Source organism: Plecotus auritus, assembly GCF_963455305.1.
Source record: "Plecotus auritus genome assembly, chromosome: 7".
Taxonomy (NCBI): Eukaryota; Metazoa; Chordata; class Mammalia; order Chiroptera; family Vespertilionidae; genus Plecotus; species Plecotus auritus.
Genome location: NC_137774.1, coordinates 23,550,281 through 23,565,924, shown reverse-complemented (window position 1 = coordinate 23,565,924; position 15,644 = coordinate 23,550,281). Strand labels below are relative to the sequence as shown.

General features: G+C 43.9%; 1 protein-coding gene across 2 annotated transcripts in view; it reads left to right on the top strand.

The window, feature by feature from the left end:
• The first annotated feature begins 1,414 nt into the window (after positions 1–1,414).
• PPM1D (protein phosphatase, Mg2+/Mn2+ dependent 1D) overlaps positions 1,415–15,644 on the top strand; it is a 34,927-nt gene continuing 20,697 nt past the window's right edge. For both annotated transcript variants that reach the window (XR_013961076.1, XM_080677793.1), the window contains exons 1-2: positions 1,415–2,112; positions 13,308–13,536. Coding sequence is in view for 1 of the 2 variants with exons in the window: in XM_080677793.1 (XP_080533919.1) it covers positions 1,656–2,112; positions 13,308–13,536 (686 nt within the window). In the remaining variant the exon portion in view is untranslated. The remainder of the gene's footprint in view (positions 2,113–13,307; positions 13,537–15,644) is intronic.

Sequence of the window (15,644 nt, the reverse complement as noted above, 5' to 3'; positions counted from 1 at the left end):
TGCCCACAACTGCCCTCCCCTGCAGGCCTGGTCCCCCCCAACTGTCCTCCCCTGCTGGCCTGATCGCCCACAACTGCCCTCCCCTGCCAGCCATCTTGTGGCAGCCATCTTGTGTCCACATGGGGACAGCCATCTTTAACCACATGGGGGCGGCCATCTTGTGTGTTGGAGTGACAATCAATTTGCATATTACTCTTTTATTAGGATGGTCTAAAGATTTCCTTCTAGTATTACAATTGTTAGGTTTAAGGATTATGATCATATTTCAAAAATAAGCTGGGATTTTTTCCAAGTATTTTTACACTCTGGAACTATCCGGTCTAGTTCATTTTGGTGTAGGCGATATCCTTGAGAATATTTTTATTTATTTTTTAGAAATATATTGTTATTGATTTCAGAGAGGAAGGGAGAGGGAGAGATAGAAACATTTATGATGAAAGAGAATCATTGATGGGCTGCCTCCTGCATGGGCCCTGACCAGGGCCTGGGTGGAGAGGAGCCTGCCACCGAGGTACATGCCCTTGACCAGAATCAAACCTGGGATCCTCTGGTCAGCAGGCCAACGCTCTATCCACTGAGCTAACCGGCTAAGGCTAAATGTGTTTTGATTTTTTAGGGAGAGGGGAAGGGAGAGGGAACGCTAGAAACCCTATATGATGGTAGAAATATCCTGTTTTCTCCAGAACACAAACAGGATTGCCTTCCTCAAATCCCAGTTACATACACACCACCCAAATCAAGTTTAAGAGAAACACTTGAAAAAAAAAGAACAGTTGATTTTTAGAGGTGGGGGCGGGGGAGAGAAACATAGATATAAAAGCGCAACATCCATGGGCTGCCTCCTTGCACGCCTCCACCAGGGCAGCAACCCGGGCATATGCCTTTGACTAGAATGGAACCCGCAACCTCCTGGCACCCGGGAGACGCCTAACCTACTGAGTCACACTGGCCAGGGCAAGAATGACACACGTTTTCCAGCCTGTTCGCAAACGATCTGACGAAGTGGGATTTCCCGCCATTTCACTTCAAGGACTGGAAGGGCTTTCCCCTAGATTCGTGGGAGGCCCGAGCGTACACCGCTTTCCCTGCTAGGCGAGCGGCGGAACGCCAAGGTCAGTAGGCTGCATTACGATCTCGGGGACAGAGCAACAAGGTTACAGGTCAAATTGCCCAAGTGCTCGGCTTTCGCCGATAACTTGGGAGGGCGAAGACACCGACCGCAAGGGGAAAACGAAGCGCCCATTGCGCAACCCCGCGCCCGCTCTGGGAATAGGGAGCGCGGCCGTTGAAGGGCGGAGCAAGGGCTGGGGGCGGAGTAAGGGCTGGGGGCGGAGGCCTGGTTCGCTCCATCTCGAGCCCGGATTGGCTGGGCCCTAAGAGCCAAGTGACGACAGCCTGGGAGAACGTCGGATTTGTGTGGTGGGCGCGGGCGGGCGGAGGAGGCGCACTGCGCAGGCGCAGTGGCAGCTTCTCTCGGCCCAGCGCTCGCGGACAAGTCCCGACAGCGCGCGCCCCCGCTCCCGCGCCGGGACCGCCCCCTCCCCCTTTCGGCGGCGTCGAAGGTAAACAATAGTTGGCCGGTGATCGCGGAGTGCTTCTCCCGCCGCCGGATTCAGCGGGCTGCGTGGGATCGGCGGGATCCCGGCCGGCGGGCCATGGCGGGGCTGTACTCGCTGGGAGTGAGCGTCTTCTCCGACCAGGGCGGGAGGAAGTACATGGAGGACGTTACTCAAATCGTGGTGGAGCCCGAGCCGACCGCTGAAGAAAAGCGCTCGCCTCGGCGGTCGCTCTCGCAGCCGTCACCGCCGGCTCTTACTGGCGGCGAGGTCTCGGGGAAAGGCCCGGCGGTGGGAGCCCGAGAGGCTGGCGACCCTGCCTCGGACGCGGGGGCCTCGCCGGCTCCCGGCCGTTGCTGCCGCCGCCGCTCCTCTGTGGCATTTTTTGCCGTGTGCGATGGGCACGGCGGGCAGGAGGCGGCACAGTTTGCCCGGGAGCACTTATGGGGTTTCATCAAGAAGCAGAAGGGATTCACCTCGTCCGAGCCCGCGAAGGTTTGCGCTGCCATCCGCAAGGGCTTCCTCGCCTGTCACCTCGCCATGTGGAAGAAACTGGGTAAGTTCCCTGGCTTGTTTGGGCGCCCACTTTTTTTGCAGGCATTTGGGGGCTTTTATGGCACCAGCCCTGCGTGGGCCCCGGGCAAAGTGTACATTGGTGGACAGGAAGACTCTTGGTCTGATAGCACTTTCGGGGTGGAAGTCCGGGCAAACAAAGTGGCCTTGGGAAGGGATTGCTGTCTCCCCGCAACCGCGCCTCGCCTGGTTTCCACCCTCTACGGATCCTTGGGAAGCCGTCCTCTCCCTCCTCGGTTTCGCGTTTGGTGGCAGCCGGCGAAAACGTGTTTGAAACCTGACGCCAGATTTTGGCCAAAAGATCAACTGAAGATAGGTTGCTCTCTGGGCCATGCGATAGAAGCGGGAGATGACAAAAATTAGAGTACTCCTTTAGAATCTGTCATTATTTTGCTCATGAAGGACTTGTCCCTATCAGTTGCCTCCTCTCATGGTGTCAGTTCTCCAGATTGACCCCAGGTCGCTGGTAGTTGGAGTAAACTGTTGGCTATTTTAGGAAGGCGAAAATGTAATCATCCAGTCGCTTGAAAGGAATTCGGTTTTGCTTTTAGGGTCTTTATGCGTGGACTGCTTATGAAAAACAAAAGCGCGGGATGCATTGTTACATATTAAACTGTTCCCACGTTAAATTCTGCCAGGGCTTTGAAAAAGTGCAGTACAAGTTTTGGGAGTAGTTGGCCTTACCAGTAGTTGTATGCTGTCAGATACATACATTCTCAACAGTTCGGACTTAAAAGTCCTTGTAAGTTGTAATAGCCTGTCAAAGTAGCAAGAGATAAGGAGAATTTACTGTTGTGCTAAAAGGAAATAGAGACCTTAATATCTAAAAATTCGATCTAGTTGTAGTTTTACCTAAGCTTTAAATGTTTTCTAAAGCAACCAGTTTCTGTACCCAACATATTATATCATGCAGAGTTATAGTTGCTTTAACATTGCTGTGAATGAATGGCGTGAATCTTTTTTAGAGACAATATGTCATTTTAAAAATTCTCTTGTTTTTGGTAGCATAATTTATTTTTAGCAGAGGGCAGAGACATAGAGAAGAGTGTAAAGATTGGTCAAATACAGAACATTTTTTAAAAGGTATAGTCATAGAATTGTAGATTAGCTTCTTTCAGTCTGTTTTCTATTTACCTGGCTTTCTGCCAAGAATAATTTGATTGACTCATAGAACAACCAGTCCGCCTGTTGGAGGCGTTTCCCTTAAAATCCCAGAGGCCCCTGTTATGGATTTGTTTTGTTTTTGTGTAGGCAGAGCAGTGCTAAAAGCACTGCAGTATATTCCAGAAATATGTCATTATGTTGTCTGCAGTGCTACTAGGAGTGGACAGCAAGACAAGATAGCAGAAGATTAAACACAAAGAATTATTTGAGTCCTGTTTATATAGCAGTACACTTGAAGCAACATGAACTTGCCATATGTTTGAACTGAAAGGATAAAGTATTATCCCAGTTACTTGAACATTTTTTAATAAAGCAGGGACCATCCTGTTGAATGTGAATGTGTATGTTTATTGATGTACATTTACCTTTTGAATCAAGTTTTCAGAGCCTTATGTACCAGACAAATGTTTGCTTCATTCCACAGCTAAACCTTGTACTTCATCCCCAAAACTTGAATAAAAAAAGAATATGCTGAGTATATGGAAGTTTTCACACAGGAGATGCAGGTTAAAAAAAAAAAGTACTTGTGTCTCAAATTCATGGGTGGGTCCTCATTTTCTATAGAATAAACCACATTTTATAATGTACAGGCCAAGCCCTTTCCAGTGCAACTTCAGATTCCCTATTCAGTTTTATCTCTTATATACATTTTTATACAGTCTACTTCTCTTTTATCACAGGGTACAGTGAAATATTCCATTTTATTGAATTCCCTCCCTCTTCTCAAAAAAAAAAAAATGAAAAATACACTCTTCAGTCTCTAAGTCAGTATGCTTTCTTCTGTGAAGAGTTCTGTTTCTTTTTAAATTAAACATCCACCCTTTATTTCTACTAATATAGTACCTATTGGGCTATACATAGCAATGGTTCTCATATACTTTACAAAGTAGTCCCCCCTTCCAGCCTGGCACTATACCTAGGTATTACAGTACTAGAGGCGGGGTGCACGAAATTTGTGCATGGGTAGGGAAGGCCTGGCTGGTGATCTGGGCCCATTGGGGCCTTCCAGCTGCCTGCCGGGGCCTCCTTTCCTGGCTGCTAGCTGCCAGTTGGGGCCTCCCTTCCCCAGCTGTTGGCTGCCAGCTGGGGCCTTCCTTAGTTCCACGCCACCCCCAGGTGGTCAGTGCATGTCATAGCGAGTGATAGAACTCTTGGTCTCCCGGTCGAACTCCTGTGGGGACACTTTGCATTATAGCCGTTTATATATATAAAATATATAGATTATTGACTATATTCCCTATGCTGTACTTTACATTCCCATGACTATTTTGTAATACCAGTTTGTACTTCTAAATCCCTTCACCTTTTTCACCCAGCCTCCTAGCTCCCCTCCCCGCTGGCAACCATCAATCTGTTCTCTGTGTCTGACTCTCAGTTTTGTTTGTTCATTTATTTTGCTATTTGTCTTTCTCTGACTGACTTATTTCACTGAACATAATACCTAGGTTCATCCATGCTGTGGCAAACTTTTGCTCTGAGAACCCTTTGTACTCTTAAGTAATTGAGAACCCCAAAGAGCTTTTATGTGGGCTACATTGATCATATTTACTACAGTATATGAGAAATTTAATTTGATAAATTAAAAAAATTATTACTTTATTAAAATAAACTTAATATATTTTTAAGTGAATCATCACCCTTCCCCCGCAAAAATAAATATTGAAATAAATATTCTCATATCCGCTTCTGCATTCAATCTGTTGTACTGTTTTATCTAGTTGAAGCATATAAAGAAAAGGAAGCCTGCCGAAACCGGTTTGGCTCAGCGGATAGAGCGTCAGCCTGTGGACTGAAAGGTCCCAGGTTCGATTCCGGTCAAGGGCATGTACCTTGGTTGCGGGCACATCCCCAGTAGGAGGTGTGCAGGAGGCAGCTGATCGATGTTTCTCTCTCATCGATGTTTCTGACTCTCTCTCTCCCTTCCTTTCTGTAAAAAATCAATAAAATATATTAAAAAAAAGAAAAAGAAAAAGAAAAGGAAGCCTTCCCTAGCTGGTTTGGCTCATTGGATAGAGCATCGACCTGCGGACCAAAGGGTCGCAGATCCGATTTCAGTCAAGGGCACATGCTGGGTTGTGGGCTTGATCTCCAGTAGGGGATGTGCAGGAGGCAGCCGATCAATAATTCTCTCTCTTTATTGATGTTTCTCTTTCCCTCTCCCTTCCTCTCTGAAATAAGTATTTTTTTAAAAAAGGAAAAAGAAGCCTCATACACATATATATTAGGGAAAGGAGAAATAGTTTATTCATTTTTTTTTTTAGATAATTGTGGGTATTCTATACTAGCTTCTTAAGGTTAGTCAAAATGGAATCTGAAACCTTATGAATGAACTTTTTGTCATTTTACGTTAAAATCCGTTGTTTTCTCTTGCAAGATTTAAAATGAAATTTACCTATGTGACATGATGTATTAGTTAATTGGAAAATATTGGGTCTCTGAATTATGCAGATCTTCTAAATATTCATGCATTTTATACAATAGCAAAATGTCACATTTGGTAATATTGCTGGCTTCATCAGAAAAGTATATTTTTTCTTTTATTTTTCAGTTACAGTTGATATTCAGTATTATTTTGTATTACTTTCAGGTGTACAGCATAGTGGTTAGACAATCATATGCTTTATAAAGTGGCTCCCTCCTTGCAACCTGGCACCATACCTAGTTATTACAGTATTATTGACTATATTCCCTATGCTGTACTTTACATCCCCGTGACTATTTTATGACTACCAATTTGTAGTTCTGAATCCCTTCACCTTTTTGTCCCAGCATCCCAATCCCGCCTCCCCTCTGGCAACCATCAGTCTGTTCTCTGTGTCTGACTTTGTTTCAATTTTGTTTGTTCATTTATTTTGTTCTTTAGATTTCACAGATCAGTGAAATCATATGGTATTTGTCTTTCTCTGACTGACTTATTTCACTGAGCATAATACCTTCTAGGTTCATCCATGCTGTCAGAAACTAAGTTCATTCTTTGTAGTATTCCATTGTATATTTGTACCCCAACTTTTTAATTCACTTGTCTATTGATGGGGAGTTGGGTTGCTTCCATATCTTGGCTATTTTAAGTAATGTTGCAGTGAACATGGGGGTGCGTATATTCTTTCAAATTAGCATTTTGTTTTAACCAGATGGTGTTCATTTTATAATTATTCATTAAAGTGTATACTTACGTTTTATGGCCTTTTCAATATGTGTGCTATGTTATATTTCACAGTTTTTTTTAAATTAAAAGAAAATAAGGATCAGTTTTGTAGGCATAGATCATAGCAGACAGCTTCCTAGCCCATCCAATTCTATAGTTTGGTTATAGACATCATTCTGAGAAGCTCAGCTTAGCTTCAATTATTTTATGGGTTAAGTTTAGCTTTTGCTAAAACTTTCTATTTTTTAAAAAATATATTTTTATTGATTTTAGAGAGAGAGGGAGGGAGGGAAAGGGATAGAGAGATAGAAACATCAATGAGAGAGACACATCAGTCAGTTAGCTGCCTCTTGCACACCCCACACCAGGGATCGAACCTGCAACCCAGGCATGTGCCATAATTGGGAATTGAACCAGGAACCTCTTGGTTCATGGGTTGATGCTCAACCACTGAGCCACACCAGCAGGGCTAAAATGTTTTCTGTTTAAATAAATAAGCTAGTATAGGTTCTTTTTTCTGCAGCTAAGAATTTAAACTAAAAATTCTATACTATCTAATAAAAGAGAAACATGCAAATTGACCATACCTCCGCTATGCCCACAAGCCATGCCCACCAGCCAATCAGGAGTGAGTATGCAAATTAACCCAACAAATATGGTGGCAGCCATGGAGCTGGAGAGAGCAGGAGGCTTGGGTTGCCCCTGGCGATGGAGGAAGCCAAGCTTCCCGCCCACCCTGGCCGGCCCTGGCCTCTGCTCAAGGCTACAAAGTTTCAATTATAGAAGATAAATAAATCCCAGATACCAGGGCCTCTGCTTGGGTAGCTGGGCGGTGTGGCCAGCCTGCAAACCACCACAGGCCCCTTGCCCAGGCCGCCCCACACCCCAAGGGAACCCCCACCCTGATCCGGGACACCCTTTAGGGCAAACCAGCCGGCCCCCACCCGTGCACCAGGTCTCTATCCTATTTAATAAAAGAGTAATATGCAAATTGACCATCACTCCAACACACAAGATGTCTGCCCCCATGTGGTCAAAGATGGCTGCCCCCATGTGGACATAAGATGGCCAGCAGGGGAGGGAGTTGGGAGGGACCAGGCCTGCAAGGGAGGGCAGTTGTGGGCAATCAGGCCAGCAGGGGAGGGCAGTTGGGAGGGACCAGGCCTGCAAGGGAGGGCAATAAGGGGCGATCAAGCCTGCAGGGGAGGGCAGTTAGGGGTGACTGGGCCAGGAGGGGAGGGCAGTTGGGGGCGACCAAGCCTGCAGGGAAGGGCAGTTTGGCGGGGAGACCCAGGCCTTCAGGGGAGAGCAGTTGGGGGGACCAGGCCTGCAGGGGAGGGCAGTTAGGGGGAATCAGGCTGGCAGGGGAGCAGTTAGGCATTGATCAGGCTGGCAGGCAAAAGCGGTTAGGGGCAATCAGGAAGGCAGGCAGGCGAGCAGTTGGGAGCCGGCAGTCCTGGATTGTGAGAGGGATGTCCGACTGCCTGGTATGATCGGGCCTAAATGGGCAGTTGGGCATCCCTCGAGGGGTCCCAGATTGGAGATGGTGCAAGCTGGGCTGAGGGACACACCCCCTCCCCTGTGCACGAATTTTGTCCACTGGGCCTCTAGTTATCACAATAAAGGTAAGTGAGATAATCTCCCGTAAAGGAGGGTTAAGCACATTTAGAAAACAAATACCTACAGTATGCAAGTGCTTCTGCTGTTTGCAAAAAGTACCGAAAACAAAATGGAAAGGATAAAAGAAAAAGAGCTAAAATTAAAAGATATTCAAAGACACAATATTAACATTATTTAAATCACATTTTGGTCAAAAGTATTAATATACACAAAGAGATATGCTGCAAAGATCTAAAAATACTGAATGTTTTCCCTATTCATTTGAAATGTCACCTTTATCATATGCTACATTTGCCTCAGATCTATTTCTGGCTTCATCCTACTCATCTATTTATGGTACTTAAATAGGGATTTTAACCATCCCTCAATTATTCTTTTTCAATATTCTCTTAAGTATATTTCCAGATAAATTTTTGAAGTACCTTGCAAAATTAAAAAAACAACAACAACCCTGTTGAAGTTCTTATGGGAACTGCAGTATATTAGTAATTGACATCTTTAAAATTTGACATCCTTAATTAGTATTCCTTGTTTCCTACTTTACATTTGAATCTTAAATTATTTAAAAATGACGCCCTAGCCAGTTTGGCTCAGTGGATAGAGAGTTGGCCTGTGGACTGAAGGGTCCCAGGTTCGATTCCAGTCAAGGGCATGTACCTTGGTTGCGGGCACATCCCCAGGGGGTGTGTGCAGGAGGCAACTGATAGATGTTTCTTTCTCATCAGTGTTTCTAACTCTCTGTCCCTCTCCCTCCCTCTCTGTAAAAAATCAATATAAATGACAAAACTAGGAGCATATTAAAAAGATAGTATCAGGTAGTTTATGAACTGTAACTTAAGGAAAGTATAGTAAGAAAATAGACGAGTCATTAAAACAAAGACTAATACATTTTACAACATAAAAATACAACATTTTTGAATGAAGTAAAGCTATTATAAATTATAGAATGTTCTCTGATGAATTTAAAACTTGGGATACTTATGTACTTACCATGTACAAACATACAGTCATTTAACTCTCAGGAGGTAGGTACTATCATTATCTCTATTTTAGAGAGGAGGATACTCTGGCACAAAGAAGTTTTACCCAAAAATCACACAGGTAATAAGTGGAGATGCTGGGATTCAAACCCAGTCAATATATCATACTGCTAAGAGTTCTTACAGAATTCTAATGCCAAAGTAAGTATGAAGATATAAAAAAGCCTTTAGGAAAGCAATTTGAAAATGTTATTAACAATCATCAAGAGATTATCTTTAGCCCTAATTGGTTTGGCTCAGTGGATAGAGCATCAGCCTGTGGACTGAAGGGTCCTGGTCAAGGGCATATACCTTGGTTACGGGCTCGATCCCAGTGGGAGGGCATGCAGGAGGCAGCTGATCAATGTTTCTCTCTCATCAATGTTTCTAACTCTTTCTCCCTTCCTCTCTGTAAAAATCAGTAAAATATATATTTTTTAAAAATTACCTTTAACCAAGTAATTCAGCTTTTGAGAATTTTTTTCTTATGAAATAATTCAAATGAAAGAAAAGGCTATGTTGCTTTTATTTTAGCTCTTATTCATAACTAGAGGCCCAGTGCACGAAATCATGCACTGGAGTGTGGGGGGGGGGGGTGTTCCCTCAGCCAGGCCTGCGCCCTCTCACAGTCTGAGACCCCTCGCTCCTTACCACCCGTCTGCTCCCTGCTCCTTATTGCTCAGCTCGCTGCTCCTTAGTGCTGCTATGGAGGTGGGAAAGGCTACCTCCACCGCCGCTGCGCTCACCAGCTGTGAGCCCGGCTTCTGGCTGAGCGGCACTCCCCCTGTGGGAGCGCACTGACCACCAGGGGGCAGCTCCTGCGTTGAGCGTCTGCCTCTGGGTGGTCAGTGCGCATCATAGCGACCGGTCGTTCTGGTTGTTCCACTGTAACAGTCGCTTATGCTTTTATTATATAGAGGCTCAGTGCACAGAATTTGTGCACGGTGGGGGGGTGGTCCCCTCAGCCCGGCCTGCGCCCTCTCGCAGTCCAGGACCCCTCTAGGGATGTCCGCCTGCTGGCTTAGTCCTGCTCCCCACGGGGATCGGGCCTAAGCTGGCAGTCGGATATCCCTCTTGCAGTCCGGGATCCCTTGCTCCTTTCTGCCCACCTGCTTGCTGCTCCTTACCACTGAGCTCACTGCTCCTTAGTGCTGCTGTGGAGGTGGGAGAGGCTACCTCCACCACCGCGTGCTCGCCAGCCATGAGCCTGGCATCTGGCTGAGTAGCGCTCCCCCTGTGGGAGCTCACTGATCACCAGGGGCAGCTCCTGTGTTGAGCGTCTGCCCCCTGTTGGTCAGAGTGCATCATAGCGACTGGTCGTTCTGGTCATTCCGCTGTAATGGTCGCTTAGGCTTTTATTATATAGATATTAATATATAGATATTAGAGTGCACATTTCTCCAGCACCCATTCACCTTCTGTTGGATCTGATTCATCCCAGAGGCTAAAACCTTTCAATGAGTGTCCACCAGTTTCTAGCACTAGAGTCTCAGAGGTATCCTTCTCTCTATTTGACACCCGTGAACTACCTAATGTCCTTCCAATAAATTCCCAAGTTCTTTTCCCTACTTAATGTACATTGAGTCAGTTTGTGTTATTTTCAAAGACTTGTAATACAAAACTAGTTCCAAAGGGTAGGTTGCAGGCAACTGACCCTCAGAAAAATGTAAGTCATGGAATCAGTAAGAGGTAGAAGGCATCAGGACTCTCGTTCATATTCCAGATGGTAAGCAAACAGCCCATATATAGAATGGTGAGATAGGGCTGAATTTATCAATAAAGAAAACAGTAAGCAGATAGTCTGCTGTCAGCATACTAGTTTGGACTGTGGTTAAAACTTTTCTGGTCAACTAATGCAAACACTTAGGCAAACACTGGCCTAAGACCCCATATGACTCTTTAGAAACAACAAATAATTTGATATGACTGGTAAGGACTGAATTGTGGGAGGGGGAAAAAAAACAGAATTGTGTCCCTCCAAAAAAAGTTATGTTTAAATCCTAACACCTAGAATCTCACAATAGGACCTTATTTGGACATACAGTCTTTTTTGTTTGTTTTTTTTAATCCTCACGCGAGGATCTTTTCCCATTGATTTTCAGAGAGTAGAAGAAAGGGGAGAGACAGAAAAACATGGATGTGAGAAAGACAGTTCGATTGTGTTGCCTCCCACATGTATCCCTATAGGCTACTGGAATCAAACCTGGGACCCTTCAGTTTTGGGGCTGAGGCTATATCCACTGAACCAAACCAGCTCATGCAGGAATAGGGTCTTTACAGTGGTAATCTATAAAGTTAAGATAAAGTCATTAGGGTGGGCCCTAATTCAGTATGACTGGTGTTCTTATAAAAAGAGGAACTTTGGCCCTGGCCAGTGTGGCTCATTTGGTTTTAGTGTCCTCCAGTACACCAAAAGGTCACGGGTTCGATATACCTAGGTTGCAGGTTTGGTTCCCAGTTGGGGCATATACAAGAGGCAACTGATTGATGTTTCTCTCTCGCATGTATGACTCTCTCCCTTCCTCTCTCTAAAAGTTAATGAACATGTCCTCCTCAGGTGATGAGTTAAAAAAAAAAAAGGAATTTGGACCCAGGGACACATAGGGGAAGATAATGTGAAGACACATAGGGAAAAGACAGCCATGTGACTGGAGTGAGAGTCTACAAGATAGTAAATGCTAGGAATTGCCAGTGAAGGGGAAGAGGCAAGGAATGATTCTCTCGCAGAGCTTGTAGGGTATAGATAATAGACCTGCTACTCACCACCTTGACTTTGGACTTCTAGAACTGTGAGACAATACATTTTTGGTAATTTGTTAAGGCAGGTCTAGAAAATAAGCATAGTGATATAGAGGAAACAATTTAAAGATTTGGGGAGATAGGAATCTTATATTAAATCTATTATATGCATATAACTCCCACTTATCCAACCCAAGAATGGTTCAGTAGACTCTTCAAAGTTCTTTGGTTAATCTCTTCCCACCCTCCACCCCCCAGAAAATTTTTAATTTGATGGTAGTACAACTTCGCAGTTTTTTTTTTTTTTTTTTATATGGCTAGTCCATTCTTTTGTCTTTAGGAAATCCTCCCCTAACCTAAGATCGTGACTGTACCTTCCTGTGTATTTTTTAAGTACTTTAGTTTTTCTTTTCATGGTAGGCCTTTAATGTACCTGTAATTGATATTTTTGTGTTTGGCATCAGGGACCCAAAGTTGTTGTTTTTCTCTCTCTCTCGTCCTAATTCCAATTATTGAATGTCTATCCTTTCTCTATTGTTTGTAAGTTTCAAAATATGCACGGGTCTGTTTTTGTGCTCACTATTGTATTCTGTTAGTCTACTGGTTTACAGCTTTTCCATAAAAGACTTGTTAGGGATATGTTAGCATTGTCCCTGAATATACAGGGGACAGGGGCAAAAGTAGGTTTACAGTTGTATATGAAACAGTTTATTTTTGTGTTATTACTTATTATCTTAATACTAGAGGCCCCATGCACAAAGATTTGTGCAAGAATGGGTCTTCCTTCCCCTGGCTACTGGCACCACCTTCGCTCTGGATGTAGCCGCCTTTCTGCTCTAGCTGTAGCCGCCTTTCTACCTTCCCACGCTGCCCAGAGGCCTGGAGCGGCTGGGGTGGTGCGGAATGCCTGCGTCCCACCCCGCCCCCAGCTGCTCAGCGCCTGTATATGCAAATTAACCCAACAATCTTTATTGGGTTAATTTGCATACTCTCTCTTGATTGGCTGGTGGGCATCATGAAGGTACGGTCAATTAACATGCCACTCTTTTATTAGGTAGATAACTGTATACCTACTTTTGCCCCATCCTGTAATGATGAAAGGATTAATTCAAATCCTTTAATCACTTTCAAATATTAAAAAATTTTTTTTCCCAATATTGCCCTAGCCGGTTTGGCTCAGTGGATAGAGTGTCAGCCTGCGGACTGAAGAGTCACAGGTTCGATTCCTGTCAAGGGCACATGCCTGGGTTGTGGGCTCGATCCCTCATAGGGGGTGTGCAGAAGGCAGCTGATCAATGATTCTCTCTCATCATTAATGTTTCTATCTCTCCCTCTCCCTTCCTCTTTGAAATCAATAAAGATACATATAAAAAAATTTTTTTCCCAATGTTAATTAAAATTTTATAATGCTAACTCAGCATATGGTACATAAACTGAATTAGAATAAAACTTGTTACCTGTAAGAGTTAAATATTTTATTTCGTATTACAGCAGAATGGCCAAAGACTATGACGGGTCTTCCCAGCACGTCGGGGACAACAGCCAGTGTGGTCATCATACGGGGCATGAAGATATATGTAGCTCACGTGGGTGACTCAGGCGTGGTTCTTGGAATTCAGGATGACCCAAAGGATGATTTTGTCAGAGCTGTGGAAGTAACACAAGACCATAAGCCAGAACTTCCCAAGGAAAGAGAACGAATTGAAGGACTTGGTGGGAGGTAATCATTATGCTGTTTTGTCTTTCCTCTCTGTCTATTTAATCCTTTTCTGCTTTACTAACCAGTTTGCCCTATTTCTCCCTTTCAATGAAGTGATTTTTCTCAGTATTACATGTTTTTAGTTTGCCTGGTAAAGTACCCATGTGCATTCATATTTATCTCATTACTTTGAATTGACTTTTATTTCTGATAATGGCTCCAAAGGGAAATAATATTTTAGTGGAATTCAAGTAACAATATATGCAAGGATTTATTAAAGACCTTTTACATGAATAATGGTCAGTGTGACCTTCACAATTTGAACTGAGCAGCCCTTAGAATTCCAGAATAGAACAGTTCATTCTTACTTCAGGAATAGAATTTTGTTAAAATCAACCTTCAGTTTTTTTCTTTGATTTCTGTCATGTGCTGTAAACATTTCTTCTTATTTTCTTTTCTTTATTTTAACTTACTGTCTCAATGTGTAGTTTATAAACTATGAACTGAAATAGACTTCAACATGATATTTTTATGATACAAACTAAAATGTAAGATTATTCTAAAGTAATGAGGAATAAATAGCATGAGAAAACTAAAAAATTATTCTAATACTTATTTGTAACAATCAAGGGCCTAAGGCAAGTTAAATGTTTTCTAAGTAATAATTCTAACGAAAGCCTTATGATATTATTACCTCTCCTTCTTACTTTTAGTAAATCAAAAGTCTTTTTCAGAGCAATAATAAACTAAGAAAAGTAATCAACATTCTTAATTATAAGGAGTTCAAAACATCAGTAAGAAAAACACCCCCCCCCCACCACCAGATAGGTGGATAATGGAGAGGAAGTTTGAACAACAAAAATACAAAAGAGTAGTAAACATGAGAAAAAATGGTTAACATTATTTTTTTTAAATATATTTTATTGATTTTTTACAGAGAGGAAGGGAGAGGAATAGAGAGTTAAAAACATCGATGAGAGAGAAACATCAATCAGCTGCCTCCTGCACACCTCCTACTGGAGATGTGCCCACAACCAAGGTACATGCCCTTGACCAGAATCGAACCTGTGACCTTTCAGTCCCAGGCCAATGCTCTATCCATTGAGCCAAACTGGTCAGGGCTGTTTAACATTATTGAAATGAAACTCTATTTCTTTCTGTTGGGTTAGCAAAGATTAAAAAACTAGAGAGGTACTCTTTTTTTTTTTTTTTTTTTTAAATATATTTTATTGGTTTTTTACAGAGAGGAAGGGAGAGGGATAGAGAGCTAGAAACATTGATGAGAGAGAAACATCTATCAGCTGCCTCCTGCACACTCCCTACTGAGGATGTGCCCGCAACCAAGGTACATGCCCTTGACCGGAATCGAACCCGGGACCCTTCAATCCGCAGGCCGACGCTCTATCCACTGAGCCAAACCGGTTAGGGCTAGAGAGGTACTCTTTAATATTTTTGTTGAAATGGGTCTCCTGTTGGTAGGATTTTAAATTGGTACAAACTGTATAGAATATAATACCTATCACTAGCTTTAAATGTTTGTTTGGTGTTTTTTAGAAAGAGAGAAAAAATTGTTTATATACTTAGTAATTTCAGAAATCTACTCTAAAGATCTGAAATGTGGACCAAAATATATGAAGAGTTATTTATATACTTAATATAAATAATGTTTAATGACTATTAATGGCTGGAAAAAACTTGAAGGCCCAATAGCTGGAGAATGGTTAAGCATATTATAATACACTAGAGGCCTGGTGCACAAAATTTGTGCACCGGGGGTGGGGAGCCCTCAGCCCAGCCAGCACCCTCTCCAATCCGGGACCCCTTGGGGGATGTTCGACTGGGGATCAGGCCTAAACAGGCAGTCGGACATCCCTCTCACAATCCGGGACCACTGGCTCCTAACAGCTCGCCTGCCTGCCTGCTCGCCCCTAACTGCCCCCCCCCGCTGCTGGCCTGGTCACCCCTAACTGCCCCACCCGCCTGCCTGGTTACTCCTCACTGCCCCCCTCTGCTGGCCTGGTCACCCCCCACTGCCTGCCCCCGCCGGCCTGGTTGCCCCCAACTGCCCCCCTCTGCTGGCCTGGTCGCCCCTTACTGCCCCCCCACCCTCACCAGCCTGGTCGCTCCAC